This window comes from Camelus bactrianus, chromosome 1 (assembly GCF_048773025.1).
Source record: "Camelus bactrianus isolate YW-2024 breed Bactrian camel chromosome 1, ASM4877302v1, whole genome shotgun sequence".
Classification (NCBI taxonomy): domain Eukaryota; kingdom Metazoa; phylum Chordata; class Mammalia; order Artiodactyla; family Camelidae; genus Camelus; species Camelus bactrianus.
The window spans coordinates 107,543,366-107,562,772 of NC_133539.1; the positions used below are offsets into that span (position 1 = coordinate 107,543,366).

The 19,407-nt window shown below is 35.3% G+C and overlaps 1 protein-coding gene across 4 annotated transcripts in view; it reads right to left on the minus strand.

The window, feature by feature from the left end:
• Positions 1-217: 217 nt before the first annotated feature.
• Positions 218-19,407, minus strand: part of NCK1 (NCK adaptor protein 1) — a 68,106-nt gene continuing 48,916 nt past the window's right edge. For 3 of the 4 annotated variants that reach the window (XM_074370827.1, XM_074370830.1, XM_010947699.3), the window contains 2 exons: positions 2,948-3,660; positions 218-912 (listed from right to left, as the gene is read on the minus strand). In XM_074370827.1, coding sequence (XP_074226928.1) covers positions 718-912; positions 2,948-3,660 — 908 coding nt within the window. In that variant the 3' untranslated portion in view covers positions 218-717. Of the gene's footprint in view, positions 913-2,947; positions 3,661-17,324; positions 17,472-19,407 lie in introns of those variants that run through there. The other variant, XM_045511192.2, reaches the window with a different exon arrangement.

A 19,407-nucleotide genomic window follows, 5' to 3' on the forward strand; every position in this document is an offset into this window, starting at 1 on the left:
AATAACCAGATGAGAGAGAAGCACAAAAAAAAAAAAAAAAACTTAGGAATTTAGATTTTTGTTTCCAACAGCTGTAAATCTAAATTGTTCAAGTTATGTTTTCTAACCTGTCCCATGTGTTTTGCTTTACACTGAAGATGAATGAATTTTGAAAATAATAGCAGACACAACATACTTCATATTTACAGTGGCTTGTGACAAATACAATACCTGAAAATAATTTCCAATTTTCCATTTATTATTGCTATTTAGTCACAGAAAAGATTATCAACTCTCCAAGAAATGTATTTTAGCATATGCCATATGTTGATATAACTGATATAATTTTATATGAAGACCACTGCAAAAGTAACTAAGGTGGTGCCCTTATAAGGAAATAAAGGAAAGGCAAAAAAGAAATTTTTCCATATAAAGACTTCTGATCTGCATCATTTTTAAAATATAAAACCTTAATATTAGAAGCAAAGAGAAAAACAGCAAAGAAAACAATAAAACAGAAGACCAAAGATAAGAAATTGCTCTATGCAGATGCTTGGCATATGTAGTATATATGTATGAGCTGAATTATAATAAAAAATACTTATATACTATATAGTCAATTCTCATATAGAGTTAGAGACAGCAATTTCCAGTCAAGGATGACTGGGCTGATATTTTCTCAGTCTTCAATTACATGATGAATTAAAACTGTGTAGCAGTCACTTCTGGTCAGCAGTATCATGATAAATGCTTGATAAGATACAATTTTTCTCCTTGTTCACTTGTAAAAATTGGTGCCTTTTTGTAATGTTCTACAAGTTCTTCCATGGTGCTGAATTTACGCTGCCCAATGCAGTAGACAGTCTCTTTTAGTTGGACTTTAAAATGTTTGTTTTTCCCTTGTGCTTTTAGTGATACTGAGAAATCATTTGGCTAAAAGAGAAAAAAAACATGTCAGATAAGCATTTTGAAAGACATCTATTAGTATTTTTATATTAAACTAATAATAGCTAAAACTTGAGCACTAAGTATGAGGCATGATGCTAAATTATTTACATGAATTATCTATCTCCTTTATTCCTCAAAACAAACCCATTTTACAGTTGAAAAAAATCAAGGTTGAAGAGAACTAAGTTACCCAAGATCATCCATTAACAAAAGAGAGTTTAAAAAAAAAAGATCCAGGATTCAAATCTAAGAAGTCAGACTCCAAAGTCTCTTAACGAATACTCTCTACTTAACGCCCAGGGCAAATTCTTCAGTTTAACATCTCAAGTGTAAGAGCTATCTTCTCTCCATTCGGACTACTGGAGAAACACACGACAAAGTCCAAGACATCTACCCCTTTCAATTAGTAGCTAACAGCAGCGGTCTTACAGAGTAGCTGACATAATAGTCTGAATTCTCAAAGATGAAGAACACAGAAATAAGAACTAATATAAATGCTAGTAAAAGGATATAAAGTCAAATGCCTACAAGGGGCAAAAAAGAAATGTAGACAAGGGATAGGGTGGCTATGGGGAACAACAGTGCGTGGCCTCTAAAGGAGGTGGCTGGCCACTTAGCTAGCTGCAATTGTTGCCTTGCAGGAATATGGCTCAATGCTGACACAGGCCTTCCAATTTTAAAAGGGAAGTCTGATGTCTAAATTCTTCTAATAAATATCCCAATATTTAAATGCTGACAATGAATTAAAATGTTTAAAAAACACTCTGCAGGTCAAAAAAAATGCCTATTTGAGACCTCTACTTTTAAAATTCTACTACTAAAAATAATGGTATATTTTGGTTAACATCTATGCTTAATTACCCACAAGAAAATATACAGTACTCTGTAACCAAGCTACTTTCTTAGTCTTCTTTTTTCTTAACCTAACATTCTTTTATATTGTTTATATCAACCACAGAAGTGTCTTATGCAGTACTGCCAAAGTTTCAAACAGTAGGTTTCTTGGAAACATCCTATACTAATGGTTATTAATCCAGGGTCACTGCCTTCCTAACCTCTCCACCCATTGCTTGTCTTGGAAAGCAGGGTCAGGTCAGGCATCTAACAGAAAACAAATCCCACCCACTTCTCCCTGTCATCAACCACCTGTTCTTCCTGAGGGGTTATGTACAGCCCTCCGTTCACTGAACTTCACATTGGGCAGTTCAATTAATTTCAGTCTTGCCTTCCTCTCTCCCCTACACGCACGCATGCACAGGTTTTCCTCTTTCAACCTTTTTGTACAATCACACATTCACTTTTGTACAACTACATACACACAAAGCCAATACTAATTATGATTTTAAAAGTGGAAAGGAGTGATATCCTTTATCAAGGAAAACTAAAGGCCATTTTAAAGGGAAATGAATATCATCAAATTCTAATATCCTGGATAGTACCCAAGAGAGTCCACATAGCTACCTCCTTATTCAATTTTTATGGTTTTATAGTTTTACCAGTATTAGGACAGAATTTATCTTCTATTGCAGATGCACTTCAAATACAGTGCATGTTTAAATGGATTTCTGGGGTACATAATAAGTACACCCAAACAACCAATTTATAGAGAAAACTCAAATATCAATTTTTTAAACTTATGGATTTCTGTTATTGTAAGGATGACAGTGCACCCAATATGCAATTGAAGAATGTTTTCCCAGTTTGGTCTACTGCATTGTTCTACTCTCAGCAAAGAAGCCAGTGTTTGATTTTCTTCATTTTTCAGTTTAATGCAACAGAAAATATTTCAGGAAGGCAAAACCAGCTGAACTAGACAAGGCCAAATAATCCAGTGTGGGATTATATTTCAGTAAACATAAATACACCTGGAAAGAATATTGACTTTTGCTCAGAATATTTATGCTTATATCCCAACTTACTACCATCTGGTTAATTTTAGGAAAGCCACTTAACCTCTGCAATCTTCTATTTTTTTAATAGTCAGAGCTCTATTTCCATTTACCTTTGAAAACCAACTTACCGAAGATTCACTATCACGAATGAGGAAATCACCTTCGTGCCCTCTTTCATTTAATGCCATCTCTGCTTGATGCCTGGTCACTTTCCCATAATACCATGGATTGCCAGCAAATTTTCCAGTGAGTGAAGGCCTAATGTAATCACACTGTGGAGGCGATGGTTCCAAACCTGAGGTTAAGGGATTATTCTGCATAATGGTAACATAGTTTTTTGGCACCAGACCAACCATTCCATTGATCTTCCTGCATTTCCACCACTCGGGGTCATTTTCAGGTTTTTCAATAACATCCATTATATCTCCTTTCTCAAAATTAAGTTCTTCATCGTTGGACGAGCTGAATGGGTAGAGCGCCTGTACCACGTGTAACACTTGCCCAGTATTTAGGTTATTGACGACTGCTGCTAATTTCTCTGACAAAGAACCCACATGGTCACCCAAAGGACTGTCCCCTTCCTCGGTTACATAGTTTGAAGGGAACCATCCAACTTGTCCATTGTAGCTACCCCGCCACCACCCATCACTGCATTTCTCCATGACGATCACCTTCGTTCCTTTTATCAATGATAATTCATCCTCTCTCTCGGCCATGTAGTTAAATTTCACATAAGCAGGCATGTTGAGGTCATAGAGACGTTCCCCTGGGTCAACAAAGCTATCATCAGCAGGAGACGCAGAATCTGGCACACTAGGCTTTCTTTTCACTTTTCCAATGCCTGTATAAATAAAAAGGGGTAATGAGAAGAGAATATAAAATGATAATCAAAACACCAACTTATTAATTATTTAAAAATGGATCTCCAACTCTGTAATTCTTTTAAGCCTTTTAACTAAGGTAACAAATCCCTCCCTCCCTTGTTTTTTTCATTCTTTACAACCTCATGGCTTCTTCTTCTTCTTCTTGTAAATTTTTTTTATTGAGTTATAGTCATTTTACAAATATTGTGTCAAATTCCAGTGTAGAGCACAATTTTCCCCTCATGGCTTCTTTATTTTATATAACTGGAGGTTTGTTCCTTCTGACCCCTTTCACAAATTCTTTCATAACCAAACACTTAACTACAGTTACTATATGACAGTTTACCTTTTTACCTTACCGTCTTTTCTCGTGTCAAACGCCCTGAAATAATTGCATAACAATTATAAAGTTGCCCTAAATTAACGAATTTTCTCTTAAATGTAAATATAAGGTTACTTCTCTCATATCTACAATCTAAGTACATAAAGGCTCCACCAAACCCATATTCTTCTTGTCTTACTTCATTAACCAAGATTCTATAACTAACTGTATAGAAATAAAACAGTAACTTAAATTACATCTTGATATGCAACATAAAATTGTAGCTATGTCTAAGTAATCCTCTCATTTACTTTCTTAGTCCCCTGACCCAGGATGCATTATTTACCTCACGTTTATTTTAAAATACTATACTGTTTACTTGCTTGTCTCCCTTCACCCGATTCACACATAAGCTCCACAAGGGTAGGGATTTTTGTTGACTGTGTTCATGAATTTAATCCCAAGGACCTCATATAGTGTTTAGTACACAGTAGATGCTTAATATATATTTGTTAAAAGAAATGAAAAAAAAATTACCAAATGATACTATCACAAATGTATGCTACATCAACTTTAGTCAGGCATTTTCACTACTGTTTACTTCTTAACACAAGGTTTTGTGTTCTACTTTTATTGAGAAAAGTAAAGCATTCCTAGGTAAAATTTCTCAAATACCTTCTCACTATCTCAAAATTCTTTCTAATTATCCTTATTCTTTTTCTTCTCCCAAGTTTCCAACTTTTGATCCTTCTGGGTTCTGAATACCATCTTCCCTGCCTCTTTTTGGGACTCTTAGCCATCCTTGTTTCCCTCCTACTCATTCCTTTCTATTGTCTAAAAACACACGTAGATCACTTCAATTCCAAAATAAAGTTACATCAACTCTATTAATCCTTTTAAACGACACCATTCTTTAGAAAGCTGTCTTCCCTTTTTCTTTCATCTTTTTCACTACTCACTCGCTCACTCCTAACTCCTTATAATCTGGTCCTCTATCTCCACCAAAACTACTCAACTAAAACCATTCTTATGAAAACTGTGTCATCTCTTCATTGTCAAATCAGCCCCTATTAGAGCCCCTCAGTCTTTTCAAACTCTCTACACAGCAGTCAAGATCCCAGATTACTCTCTCCAACATTTTCTTCTTCTATAACTTTCCTGAGAGTCTCCTGTTTTCCCTAATGACCTGTTTAAACACTCGTGTTCCTCTGTCTAGGCTTCTCTAAATCTTGTTATAAAATTGCACTGTACTTGTTTACTCACCCATCTTAATAAAAGAGTGAGATTCCTGGGGGCAGTAAACTGGATCTTACGGCCTTATATTTCCAGCACTTAGAAGTAACTATATAGAAGTAACAGGAACAAAGTGATTGTTTGCTGAAAAAATTAGTGGATGATTCCTTAGTTGAAAGTGCTTCCCAAGATGCCATGCTTGGACTTAAACTCCAGGGCTTTATCCCTCCAAAAGAGTAATTAATGAGTTGGTGAATACTGTCAAAATCAACTTTTGCAGAACTCCAGAATCTAGTAAAAAACTTAACAAAAACTAGGGCAAGGCTTATATAAGAAAGAGACTGCTGCTCTGTAGTAAGAGAGAATTGTGGCATTTTAAGTTGCCTGCCTAACATCTCCCCAAATCAGGGGTGGCTGTGAGGACAGCAACCTGAACTCCTAATGCCGAGACAGCAACACAGTTCTTATTCACGAAGATTTGTAATTGTGGGTTTCAACCTGTCTGGCAGCTACCTGAAGGACCAGCAATAATGGCTTGCCTTGATTTCGCTTGACTTGCAGCATCCCAATGGCTAGGGTGTCTTTTGCTGAAATCATTTAATGGATGCAGCAGCCGAGGGCAAGAAACAATAACTAGGACAAAGAACAGACTGAAAACTCTGGGAAGGAAAAGTTTGAGAAAGGATATACAGAGGGTAATAAGGGCTTTTAAAAGCCCCTGTGTATACCAGAAAATCACAAAAGCCACACACATAGCCAGAGCTGGGCACATGTTCAGCAAAGACCTAAGGAGACCCTAAGATTTCACCTATGGCTGACCTTCAAGCTGTGAAAAAGCAGTAAGTAAAGTCTACAGCAGAGTTGTAAATGGCCTGGCTAAGTAAGCATTGAAAGAGTGTTCCTTTTTCCTTTTGGTTTCAGGTGTTTAAGAAAACTCTATCAAAACACTAGCTGACCACTAAGCAAACAGAACACAGATTTCAGTAGTCACACAATGACACAGATTTCACAAAATAGTTTAGAAAAGTCACTGAACAAGCAAACAAAACAACCCAGAATAAGAAGCAACAATAAACCATAGGTACAAGATAGAATCTGATGCTGAAAGAAAAAACTGCCAATCAAGAATTCTACATCCAGCAAAACGTCCTTTAAAACTGAAGTCAAGACACTCTCAGATAAACAAAAACAGACGGAGTTTGTCACACTATACCTGTGATACCAAAAAAAAAAAAAAAAAAAAAGCTAAAGAGAGTCCTCCAGGTTGAAATGAAAGGACATTACACAGTAACTTGAAGTCATATGAAGAACAGTAGTAAAGGTAACTACATTTGTAAATATAAAAGTGAGTAGTATTGTATTTTTAGCTTTTAAGTCCTCTTTCATTCCTATATGATTGAAGATGCAAATGAGCAGATTGTTGCATACTATTGAAGCTAAGTTTGTATTAATTCAAACTTGACTGTAAAAGTTAAGATGTTAATTGTAATCCACAGGATAATCACTAAAGAAAAACTAAATACATACTAAAAGAAATTAGAAGGGAACAAAATATACATCATTAAAAAATCAATTATAAAAGGCAGTAATAATAGAAAGGAGGAGAAAAAAGGTATAAGACATAAAAAAACAAACAGCAAAATAGCAAAAGGCATTCTTTATCAGTAATTTCTTTAAATGTTGGATTAAAAGGCAAAGATTGGCAGAATGAATTAAAAACTACAATTCAATTCTATGCTATCTGTAAGACACTCAACTCAACTTTAGATTTAAAGATGCAGACAGGTTTGAAAGTGAAAGGATAAAAAAAAGATATTCCATGAAAACGGTAACCAAAAGAGAGCAGATTTTAAGACAAAAGCTGTTGCAGGAGACAAAGAAGGACATTGTATGTTGAGGAAAAAAATAAATCTATCAAGAAGATATAACAATATAAATACATACACACCTAACAACAGAACCCAAAGACATATAATAAAGCAAAAAATGACAGAATTAAAAGCAGAAATTGACAGTTCTACAAGAGAGTTGGAACCAAACCCCTGCAGGTACCGAGGAACAAATGTACTATCCAAAGGAATGGTAATCAAAGTACCAACACCCCTTTTTTGCAGAAATGTAAAAATTTGATCATAAAATTCACATGGAATTGCAAGGGACCCCAAATAGCCAGAACAATCTTGAAAATGGAAAACAAAGTTAGAGGACTCACACTTTCCAATTTCAAAACTTACTACAAAGCCACAGTAATCAAACCGAAAAGACAGTCTACGGATGGGAGAAAATATCTGCAAACAATGCAAATGACAAGGGCTTAATTTCCAGAATATACAAACAGCTCATACAACTCAATAGCAACAACAACAAAAAAAACACCCAATCAAAATACAGGCAGAAGACCTACATAGACATTTCTCCAATGAAGACATACAGATGGCCAATAGGTACATGAAAAATGCTCAATATCACTAATTATCAGAGAAATGCAAATCAAAACTACAACGAGGTATCACCTCACACCAGTCAGAATGGCCATCATTAAAAAGTCCACAAACGATAAATGCTGGAGAGGATGTGGAAATAAGGGAACCCTCCTACACTGTCGGTGGGAATGTAGTTTGGTACAGCCATACAGAAAACAGTATGGAAATTCCTTAAAAAACTAAAAATAAGACCTTTTCCATTTCCATTCTTTTTTTGCTTAGTTTTTCACCTTCAAGAGATGACATGGATTTTTTTCCGGTTAACTGTATTCATGTTTCTTAACTGTTTTGCAATACTTTCTTACTTCAATATTTCTGACCCCTCTTGAGGATTTACATGCACAACAAACTAATTTGGGAAAAGAAGGTGTTTAGGACTTGGTTCTGTAGTCGGTTCTCCACAAAATTTGAAAGTGAGGGAAATAATATTACCCTCTTAGAGTTAAATTGTAAAATTGATAAAGATATACAAGCTACTGAATCTGTACATCACCTTGGGTAGTACAGCCATTTTAACAATGTTGATTCTTCCAATCAAAGAACATGGATTCTAAAAATAGAGTTATCATATGATCCAGCAATCCCACTTCTGGGCATATTTCCAGATAAAACCTAACTCAAAAAGATACATGCACCCCAATGTTCATAGCAACACTATTTACAATAGCCAAGACATGGAAGCAACCTAAATGCCCACTGACAGATGAATGGATAAAGAGGATATGGTGACACACACACAGTGGAATACTACTCAGCCATAAAAATGAAATAATGTAGTAACACAGTTGGACCTAGAGATTATCATATTAAGTGAAGTCAAACAAAGACAAATACCATATATCACTTATACATGGAATCTGAAAAAAAAAAAAAAGACACAAATGAACTTATTTACAAAACAGAAACAGACTCAAAGATACAGAAAACAAACTTATGGTTACCGGAAGGAAAACAGGTGAAGAACGTTAAATTGGAAGTTCGGGATTTGCAGATACTAGTTATTTTCTACTATACAGAAAATAGATAAATGAGGTCCTACTGTATAACACAAGGAACTATATTCAATCTTGTAAAAACCTATAATGAAAAATAATATGAAAAGAAATATATATATAAATAACTGAATCACTATGCTGTATACCAGAAACTAACACAACACTGTAAATCCACTATACTTCAATTAAACATAAAAAAAATTTTTTTAAAGCCACAGTAATCAAAACAGTGTGGTACTGGCATAAAAGGAGACACAAACAGACCAATGGAATAGAATCGAGAGTCCTGAAATAAACCCATACACCTATGGTCAACTAACTTTTGACTTTCACCATGACAAGGGTGCCAAGACCATTTAGTGGGGGAAAGAATAGTCTCTTCAACAAACAGTGCTGGGACAACTGGATATCCACATGCAAAAGAATGAAGTTGGATTCCAACTTCATACCATGTACAAATATTAACTCAAAATGGATAAATGACCCAAATATAAGAGTTAAAACTTTAAAACTCTCAGAAGAAAACACAGGGAAAAGTCTTTGTGACCTTGGATTTAGCAATGGATTCTTACACTAGACACCAAAAACACAAGTAACCAAAAAAAAAAAAAAAGATAAACTGTACTTTATTAAAATAAAAAACACTTGTGCAAAGGACACTATCAAGAAAGTGAAAAGACAACCTACAGAGTTAGAAAATAATATCTGAAAGTTGTAATTCTGATAAGGGTCTATATCCACAATATATAAAGATCTCTTAGAACCCAACAACAAAAAGAAAAACAACCTGTCTCAAAAATGGGCAAAGGACTTGAATAAATAATTATCCAAGGAAGATACACAAATACCCCAAAAAGCACATGAAAAGATGTTCAACATCATTAGTCATTAGGGAAATGCAAATCGAAACCACAATGAAATATCACTTCACATCCTACTAGGATGGCTATAATAAAACCAAAACAAACCAAACCAAAAAAAAAAAAGAAAAAAAAAAAAGTGTTGGTGGGAAATAGAGAAACAGGAACCCCTCTTACACTACTGGTCAAAATGTAAAACGATGTGGGAAACAGTTGATGGTTCCTCAAAATAATAAACACAGAACTACCATAATTTCACTCCTAGGTATACACCCAAAAGAAGTGAAAATAAGTATTCAAACAAATACTTGTATACAACTGTTCATAGTCTCGCTATTCACAATAACCAAAAGAAAGAAACAACCCAAATATCCATCAACAAATGAAGGGATAAGCAAAATGTGGTATATCCATGTAATGCAATGTTATTCAGCCATAGAAGGGATGAAGTAGTGATATATACTACAACATGGATGAACCTCAAAACAGTATGCTAAGTGAAAGAAACCTGACACAAAAGGTCACATGTTGTATGATTCCATTTATATGAAATAATATAATAGAATAGGTAAATCAATACAGACAGAAAGCAGATCAGTGGTTGCCAGGGGCTGAAGGAGAGGAGTAATGGGAGTGACTCTTTAATGGGAACGGGGTTTCCTTTTGAGGTGATGAAAATGGTTTGGAATTACATGTGATGGCTGCACAACACTGTTAATGAACCAAATACCACTGAGCTGTACTCTTTAAAATAGTTAACTTCATAACTTTTACCTCATAAAAATTATTTTCTTAGAAGATTCCCACATCAAATCCTTAAAGTCATTTGTCCTTTCTGCCAACACTTTCCATTTCCACTTTTCATGTGCTAGTTCAGGGCTATGTTGTTGTGCTTAAGCCTTCACTACCCTGTAACTAGTTTTTTGTTTGTTTGTTTTTAACTAATCCAATCTGTTCCACTTCAACCCATCAACCACAACAAGAAGTTAATCTTCTTATATTATAGCTACAATCACATGACCCTATTGCTCAAAGGCCAAGAGTGGTTCTCCTGTCTGTCAAATTAAGAGAAATACTCTGCCTAGGATCTACAGCAGTCTTCAGGATGTCCTCAAGCCTTCCTTTCCAGGCTTATAGACTACTGAAAACAGCACAGACCTTGAATTAGCCTTTGGGTTCAAATCCCAGGTATGCTACTTATTAACTGTGGAGCTATTTCACTTTTCTGAGTCCAGAAATGGAAGAAACAGCACAAGAGTTTTGTAAGAACTGAATAAAATAAAGCATAGCACACAGAGTAAATGTTAAATAAAAGCATCTTTCTATAATGCCCTGCACAGAAACTGCTCTACATTTAATAAAAATGGGCCACTTAAACCCCCTGAATTAGATGTTTCCACCTTCATGACTTAAGTTTACCTTGTTTGCTAATTTCTTCCCAAAACTTTATTAAAACTTTTGTCTCTCAAAAATCTACCCACTCAAGAAGTGTGGGTTTTTATTATTTTAACAACTTTATTATTTTATTCACCTTCCTGCTTCGTGTTTCTCAACATCCTTCATTTCTCACCGTCACCCCCAATGACATGTAAGCTCTCCTTTTTTAAGCATCCCAGCACCTTGTACTTCTGAGGTACTTGTATGTTAGAATTTCCTGTGTTTGCCTTTTAAGCCCATCTACTAGAGTGTAAGCTTCCAGAGAAACATTTCAATGTCTCACTCATTTTTTGCATTTCCTAGACTATTTAGAACTGTATACACAGCTGATGCTGAATAAATGTTTGTTAACTTGATTAAACTGAATACTGGTATAAGCAAATATAAAATTTTAAACCTGAAAATAAAGGCTAGTTCCAAAATGTTTTCCTTTTGATTCTGAAAAAATATAATGTCTAAGATGAATTATATACCTTGTCCAAAAAAGAGAATAAAAAGAGTTTTTAGACAGACCCAACTACTAAAGTCCCAAGTGAGAAAACACCAGAACAACCTATTTTGATCTTTGAGGCCAGAAACAGTTCAGAGAAAGAACATAAGCTTAGAATACTTGTTTTCTACGCAACACAAAGCCCTCTGTGATCTCTCCTGTGAGTATGACTTCATACTTGTTCAACTAATGCTACAGCTATACAAGCTCCTCAGTTACAAAAAACCTGTTACAAAAAATGCTCTTTCAAGGCTCTGAGACTTGGCACATGATGTTTTTTGCCTAAAACACTTCCCATTCTCATTCTTCAAGACTCAGTCAAAATGTCTTCTCACTGAAGATTTCTCTCTCTCTCCAAAGTCGATGTACTCCTCCTTCGTACCACTACTTTTCTCTGTAAGTATTTTTACTGTAACGATCAACACTATGTGTATTTCTTCCTGGAAATTAAAAACCATGTTTTTAACCACCTCTTTAACTCTCTCCAGTGCCTGGCCCACATAGAGTGTTGCTGTTTATCATGTGAGTGACTAACAAATACACACATGATTGACAGTTTGTTTTATCCCTGCTGACAGATCTCTGGGAAGGACCTATTTGTTGCCCTTCCACTGCTAAAAAACGGTCTTTCAAATCTCAGGTTATCAGTGAGAGAATAGATGTAAAAGTACTTTATTAGTATCTATTAATTTCTCAATTATGTTACAATCAGCAACAATTAGATCACTCTACAACCAGAAGGCTCCCTCAGATCAATGTATTATCTTTTCTAAATTCCTCCCAACTTCACAGTTAGTTCATCACTATCCTCCTAATCTCAATTAGTCCTCTTTGCATCAAATATTCCCAGTCCATTGCTTATCTGACTCTTAAGCCTTTCCCTACTCTATAGTCATAATGTGTGCACTAGGAAAATTCTAACAAAAGAGACCCTAAGTTTAACTTTCAGTTCTGCTACTGAATTGGTTAATCTGACCTTGGTCAAGTTATTTAATCTTCTTCAAACTCCAGTTTCCTTGTTTGTAAAATGGTGGTGTGTAGCAAGTACCTATCTCTGAAAATATTTGTAAAGAATTTTTTAAAGTTTATAGGAAAAACACTCAGCACACAGCAGGTACTCAACCAATGATGGTTATTATTTTCCTACCTCCTAGTGCTTCTGGCATTTACTTTTTCAAGAATACATAAACCTTTATTATCCCAATAAATAGCTGGACCAGCCAGGGTTGGGAGGGAAATACTCAAGTCTAAGCACTGAGGATGTGCACTTTTATCATTAGCTTTGTTTAAAAACCCAAAAGCGTAGGTATAGCTTTCAATCTTCTCCTCATTCCAATCCACTAGTCTTACTTCTCTCTCTTCCTATAGCATTGTTCTCTTAACCAAAACAATGTATTATTAATTATTCAGAAGTTTTTAAGAATCTGGTTAAGCACTGTGAATACTCCTTCTTCACACGATAGTTGTCCTCTTCCTAAGGCAAATCTTTGTACCCTTTAACTATTCTTTATTAACCTGGTTTCCAAATCCTTTGATAAACTTGATGTCAGTATTTGGAAGCATCTGAGTTTCTCAATACCATTGTTAAACTATATCAATAGTCTTGTCATGTTTTATTTAGCCAGCACACACATAAGGGAACAACTGCATCCCTTCATCTGAGCACCTCACAGATCTGAATCAATGCCATCATACAATGTGTTGAGATTTTTTTTTTAGCACCTACATCTTCACAGCAGCTCTTACTCAGTCTTCTAATCATGTAAACCATGTCAGGATAGATCCTCAGCAATTTTTTCAACTCCTTTTTAAAACTTAATGTAGAATTTTACATTAATGTCTGCCTCTATTCATCTTACTTACTTCTCAGTTTTTAGCTTTCAAATTCTTTCTGAACCCACTGTAGTAGTTATGCTTTGATCAGCAGGCCTTCTTTACCTTAAGCATGTTATTTTCCCTCCATCTAAATCACAGAGTAAATAAATGTTCAGTAGAATGAGGCCTAAGAAAGTATTACTGATTCTTACTAATTCTTTAGAGAACTATAATTCTGTTCTTATGTTCCTATTTCTTCAAAACCAGTTTCTCCTTTATGGATTTTCCCCTGATTTCTATGACACATGTAAGACTGATCATTTGTTTAGCAGGACTACAAGAGTTTCAGAGTCAGAAGGGACTTTCCAGGATCATCTAGTTTTGCCCAACTCTCCTCTTTCTCACAAACTGAGGAAAGATTAGTTATATACTCTTGGTCACATGGCTAATAAGTGGTATATCTAAGAGCAGAACTAAGGAATTCTAAATACAAATATATGATGTTCTTTCCATTGTAGGTTTTTTACTTGGATTTTTGTATTTTTATCTATTTATTTTTATGAAAAACTATTGTTTTTTAAAATTATTCTCTGCTTTATCTAAAACAATGCACCCTTTTTGTTCTCAAGGGTAGTCTGGCTACCACTAAAGGAGCACAGATATCATTTCATTCACTTTTCAAGTCCATTAAGGGAAAAGGTGGGTGAATAGCCTATTTCTAATAAGCTACAAAGCTAAATAAATACAAATTTTGGCTTGCTGCAGGCAGTGAGGAAAGGAATATTTTGGTCACAAATCTCACATCCTGACCCCTCAAGTCTACAAATGTATAAGTTAAGAATAATTTTCAACTTTCTAAGACTCAATAGAGAGAACAGTAATTTTATATTGTATTGATGGTATATATTAAATCACTGTATCAACGATCAATATATTCTTTTTATACCACTTCCAGTTGATTACAATCAAACTTAGATATGAAATCCACTGTATCATTGATAATCAATAATAACCACCATCTACCTCCCCATCAGAATGGAAGTTCTGTGAGAGTCAGTGTTAGTTTTTCATTCTGTAAGTTTTGTCTGGTTTGCAGTAGGTAGGCTCTCAATAAAAATGTTGATAAACAAATGAATGAAAAAATAGGCTCTTCAAAAGAAAAACTAACCCCCAAAAATGAATTTAAAATTTTAACAACTCCTCAGAAAGTAAACAAAAAAGATATGTTCCAGAAGGATTCACTTGGCCACCAAAGTTAACCAAAGAAACAAACGAGTCTGAGGGGCTTCAGCATGGTGGAACAGAAAGATGCAGAGCTCACCCTCTCCCACAAATACATCAAAAATACAATTGTTCTGTGGAACAATTCTCACAGAATACCTACTGAACTGTGGCAGAAGATCTTACAGAAGTGGAGCTATAAGAAAAATTTCCATGTAACCAGGTAAGACAAAAAAAATAAATAAATAATAATTGGGACAGGACCTGCACTATGGGGAGGGAGCAGTGAAACAGTGCCCTCATCCTGGGAAGCCGTTCACCAGTGGGGAGGTCAGCCAGGAGAGAAGGGGAGCTTCAGAGGCTCAGAGAGCACAGTAGCTGCTTTGCAGCAGACAGAACAAAGAGAAACCGGCACCGAGGGTCCAGGCAGTCCCCAGCCCAGGATGCAGGGCTGCTGGTGTGTGCTACAACTGGGTGCTGAAGCTTGAGCTTCAGAGGACAGATCTGGGAAGAGGACTGGGTTGGCTGTGTGGAGACAGTCGGAGGGGACTGGAGCGTGGTATGGGCTGAGGCTGTGAGTGTGTATAAAGAAGCCTGGGTCCACCATAAAAAACACCACTGTTGGTGTGTACAAAGGGAGGGGCAGGACCCTGCCATAGCAGTGTCCTCATTGGCTTGCTCTGTAAGTGCAGTCACTGGTGGGTTTCCCCTAGCTGAAATCTGAGCCCATTTCCAGGGGCTGTGTGACATCGGAAATTGGGCTGAAATATGAGCCGGGTCCCAGGCAGCTCTGACTGATTTGTACCACAAATGCCTTTGTATACACAGCACTGAGGGACATCCTGAGCAGAATACTGGTGCAATGGCTGGGGTAGATCCAGCGTTAACACATGCCTGCACACCCAGAGCAGGGGATGGGGTCTGGGCTGACCCTGTAGCCCACAGTGGATCCAGGAGCGTGACTACACACAACTACAGTGGGTCCTAGTGCCTGACTTCAACAGACCTGCCCTGGTAATTTTGTGAGCACGGCAGCTGAAGGATACCAGGGTCTACACAGACATTTCGCCAATGAAGATATATAGATGGCAAATAGCCACATGAAAAAAATGCTCAATATTGCTAATTATCAGGAAAACTGTAAATCAAAACTACAATGAGGTTATCATCTCACATCGGTCAGAATGGTCATCATTAAAAAGTCCACAAACAATAAATGTTGCAAAGGGTGTGGAGAAAAAGGAACCCTCCTACAGTGTTGGTCAGAATGTAATTTGGTACAGCCACCATAGAAAAAAGTATGGAGATTCCTTTAAAAAGTAAAAGTAGACTTACCATGTGATACAGCAACCCCATTCCTGGGCATATATGAAGAGAAAACTCCAATTCGAAAAGATACATGTACCCTAATGTTTATAGCAACACTATTTACAATGGCCAAGACATGGAAGCAACCTAAGTGTCCATCGACGGATGATCTGATAAAGAAGTTGTGGTATACATATACAAAGGAATACTACTCAGTCATAAAAAAGAGTGAAATAATGCCATTTGCAGCAACATGGATGGAACGAGAGATTATCATACTAAGTGAAGTCAGACAAAGAAAGACAGATATATCACTTATATGTCTTTAAAAATGACACAAATGAACATATTTACAAAACAGAAACAGATGTAAAAACATAGAAAACAAATTTATGGGAAAGTAGGGGTAGGGATAAATTAAGAGTTTGGGACTAGCAGATACAAACTAGTATATACAGAACAGATAAACAACAAGGTCCCAAGCATAACAAAGGAAACTATACTCAATAGCTTTTAAGTACAATGAAAAAGAATATGCTGTACACCAGAAACTAACACAACATCGTAAATCAACTATACTTCAATTTTTTAAAAAAGAGTCTTAATCTCAATATTTTTAAAAAAGAGTCTCAATTCCAACATTCCTTTTCAATAAAGTGCTTGCTCCCTTTACATTCTGCCCTTTCCTGGACATCTCTCGACAGGTTACTCTGCTTCCTTAGACTCCTTATGCAGAATTCCTGTGCACAATTTCTCTGCTCATTTTTCTAGAACCACTGAGCAATTGTTCAAGGAGACCAAATCAATTTCACTGTCATATGAGCATAAAAAGCCCATCAGTATATACACAGATTAGACTCTTATTAGTAATAGTCTTACTTTATGACCCAAACTCAAAACCAATCCAAGAATTCACTATTTTTTTCAGTATTTTCATATTTTTTGTATGTAGTTTGCGCTCACAACTCATTTCAAAATGCCAAATCTCACATTTACCAAAATAGCAATTTCTTGCAATCTGATATTAAGTCAAAGCATTCTCTTTACTGGTGCTTTTATTAAACATTATCTTGTACAATGGTCCTCTGAAATCTAAGTAAAAAGCACTAAAAACAGTATCATGTGACTTCAAATATTGAGGGTGAAGGAATCTGCTCACTTTATCTTTTTTCTCATATTTTTAAAGTTTACAATTTAATTCACTTCAAATACCTATGTTAAGTTCAAAGAACTAATTGCAACAAGCTCGATTATTTATATCCTCTTCTTATTTGTAACTTAAACACCGATACAAAAACATTTTTAAACTATTTTACTTATCAAGTCAAAGCTATTACTATTTGATGTATCACCAATCACTTAGCTTGTTTCATAAACAACATAAAGCACCAGTCTTTATAAATCCACCGTGTTCTCTCCATATAGTTTTCCTTTAAATTCATAAAGGTGAAATAGATTTAATAAACAGATTAACTTACTGAAAAAATCTTTAAAGACGTTTAGCCAATCCATTCTGAAAAAAAATCCCGTGTTCTCTTTTGTCAGTTTGTTAACTCAGCTCAGGATAATTCGCAATGAATTTCCTGGTTCTGCAACACTGAAACTCCCCACACCCAATCCATGTGACTTGGCCCACACCCAGGCAATAGAAAGTTTTCCTGAGGCTTCTCTCTTTTCAAAACATTTTTGCCGTGAACTCTAACAGAACCTATAAAACAAGTATATCATGACGGCCACAAATATGACCTTATTATTCAGACTTATTTTGAAAGAAGCTTTTAAGTATATATTTTTTTTCAATAGTTGAAAATATAGTCATGTATTCATTCTTCCCTTTGTTTTCTCCTTTTCTTTCTTAATCTTCAAATAATGTCTCCACCAGCACAATCACTGTGGAAAAAATCCATTAATTATATGGAACAATTAAGTTACGAAAATGGGATTAAGAAATTCTGAGAAAGGAGACAAGAGTGTCTGATGCAAAAGATGGATTTATACCAGTATACAGGTTAACCATATACACCACTACCTTAAAACAGAATGTTTCCAAGTACCCTGGAAAACAGCAATAACTGTAATATAGTAATAAAACTAACAAAGCCTAGGACTTAAATAGATATAGTCTAGCTAAAATCATCTCAGTAATATCAGAAAATAGTACAGAAGGTTTCCCAGGAGTATTGACAAATCATAAAAATTGTATCTCATTAGGCTTTTAAAATTTATATGCAGTCATATCTAAAACTGGGATTTTTTTCCTCTTTGCTCTATGATATTAGTTTTTCACTATCTTTTGTTAATTACTGTCATATCTGCTTTAGTCCCAGGACATCACTATCTTTTTAAAAAGGAACATGATAGTTTATCTAGGTGTGGCCCTAGCCCTTTCTGTACCTTCATCACTATGAGACATATTTTCTTGGTAGAAGTTATCTTAATTTTCCCCAACACCTCTAATTAACATGCATTAAATAAATGTCTAGTATATACAAAATCAGAAGTATTCCTGATTCCAACTTTGGCTCTTCAGCTATTCAAGGACAATTTCTTTCTGACTGTCTTCCATTTCATAAGTGTACTGTTTTCCATTTAAAAACTAGTATTAAAACCTAATAATAGTGGCCTTATTTTAAAACCTTAAAATCTCAGAAAAGGTAGTCCTAGTTAAAGCAGTTAAGTATAATGGTGAAAATTTAGATTAATAACTCCATTTATTAAATTACTTTTAGAATACTAGAAATGTTTTTTAGCTCAGAAATTGATATTCCATATTTTATATCTTACTTTGAATAGTACTGTGTTTTAGTTTTTACTGTTTACACTGGGTAAAGACATAGAAGAACTGTCTTCTATTACTGGTAATTGAAAGAACATTCTAGTACAGAATAACAATACCTCTGAATAAGAAATAAAAACTAATATAAAGCAGTTAATAATATTTTATATTTGTCAATCATGCCACATTACTCCCAAACTATCTTTTTGCAAGGAGAAATTCTACCTTTTCTCCTACATATATACAAAGAACTATTAAGTAACAGCATGCTTGCCCAAATACCTGAGGGAAATTCTGTCCCTCCCAATTCCTTCCTGTTAGCCAAGGAGAATTTAAAAAAGAAAAAAGGCTAGCCCTCATCTGTGCATATTTCCTTCCTATCACAGCAGCTTGGCCAAGCCCAGTGTAAAGTAGGTTCCCTTATCTCTGGCCCTAATAGAGGGCCAGGAAAAACGAACAAAATTTAAAGTTAAGGGAATAAAGAAGAGGAAAAATGAGAAAATAAAAAAAGAGATCAGCTTTGTAGATGCTAGTCTATAGTAATGTTCCACAATTTAAAACTCTTCTGTCAAATATAAGAATAAAATGATGGTTTATTTTAAAAGCAAAGTTCAAAATGTAAGCCATTAGAGTAAAACAGAGCAATGTATCATGTAAAATAAACTGTCTTAAGGACAAGGAGGATACTCTTCATCTCACTCATTTATTCCCATCTCAATTCAATGCAGAATCTGCCTGAACTCCAACAGGCACTCATGGTTCCAGGAGCCCCTGTCAGAAGAGCA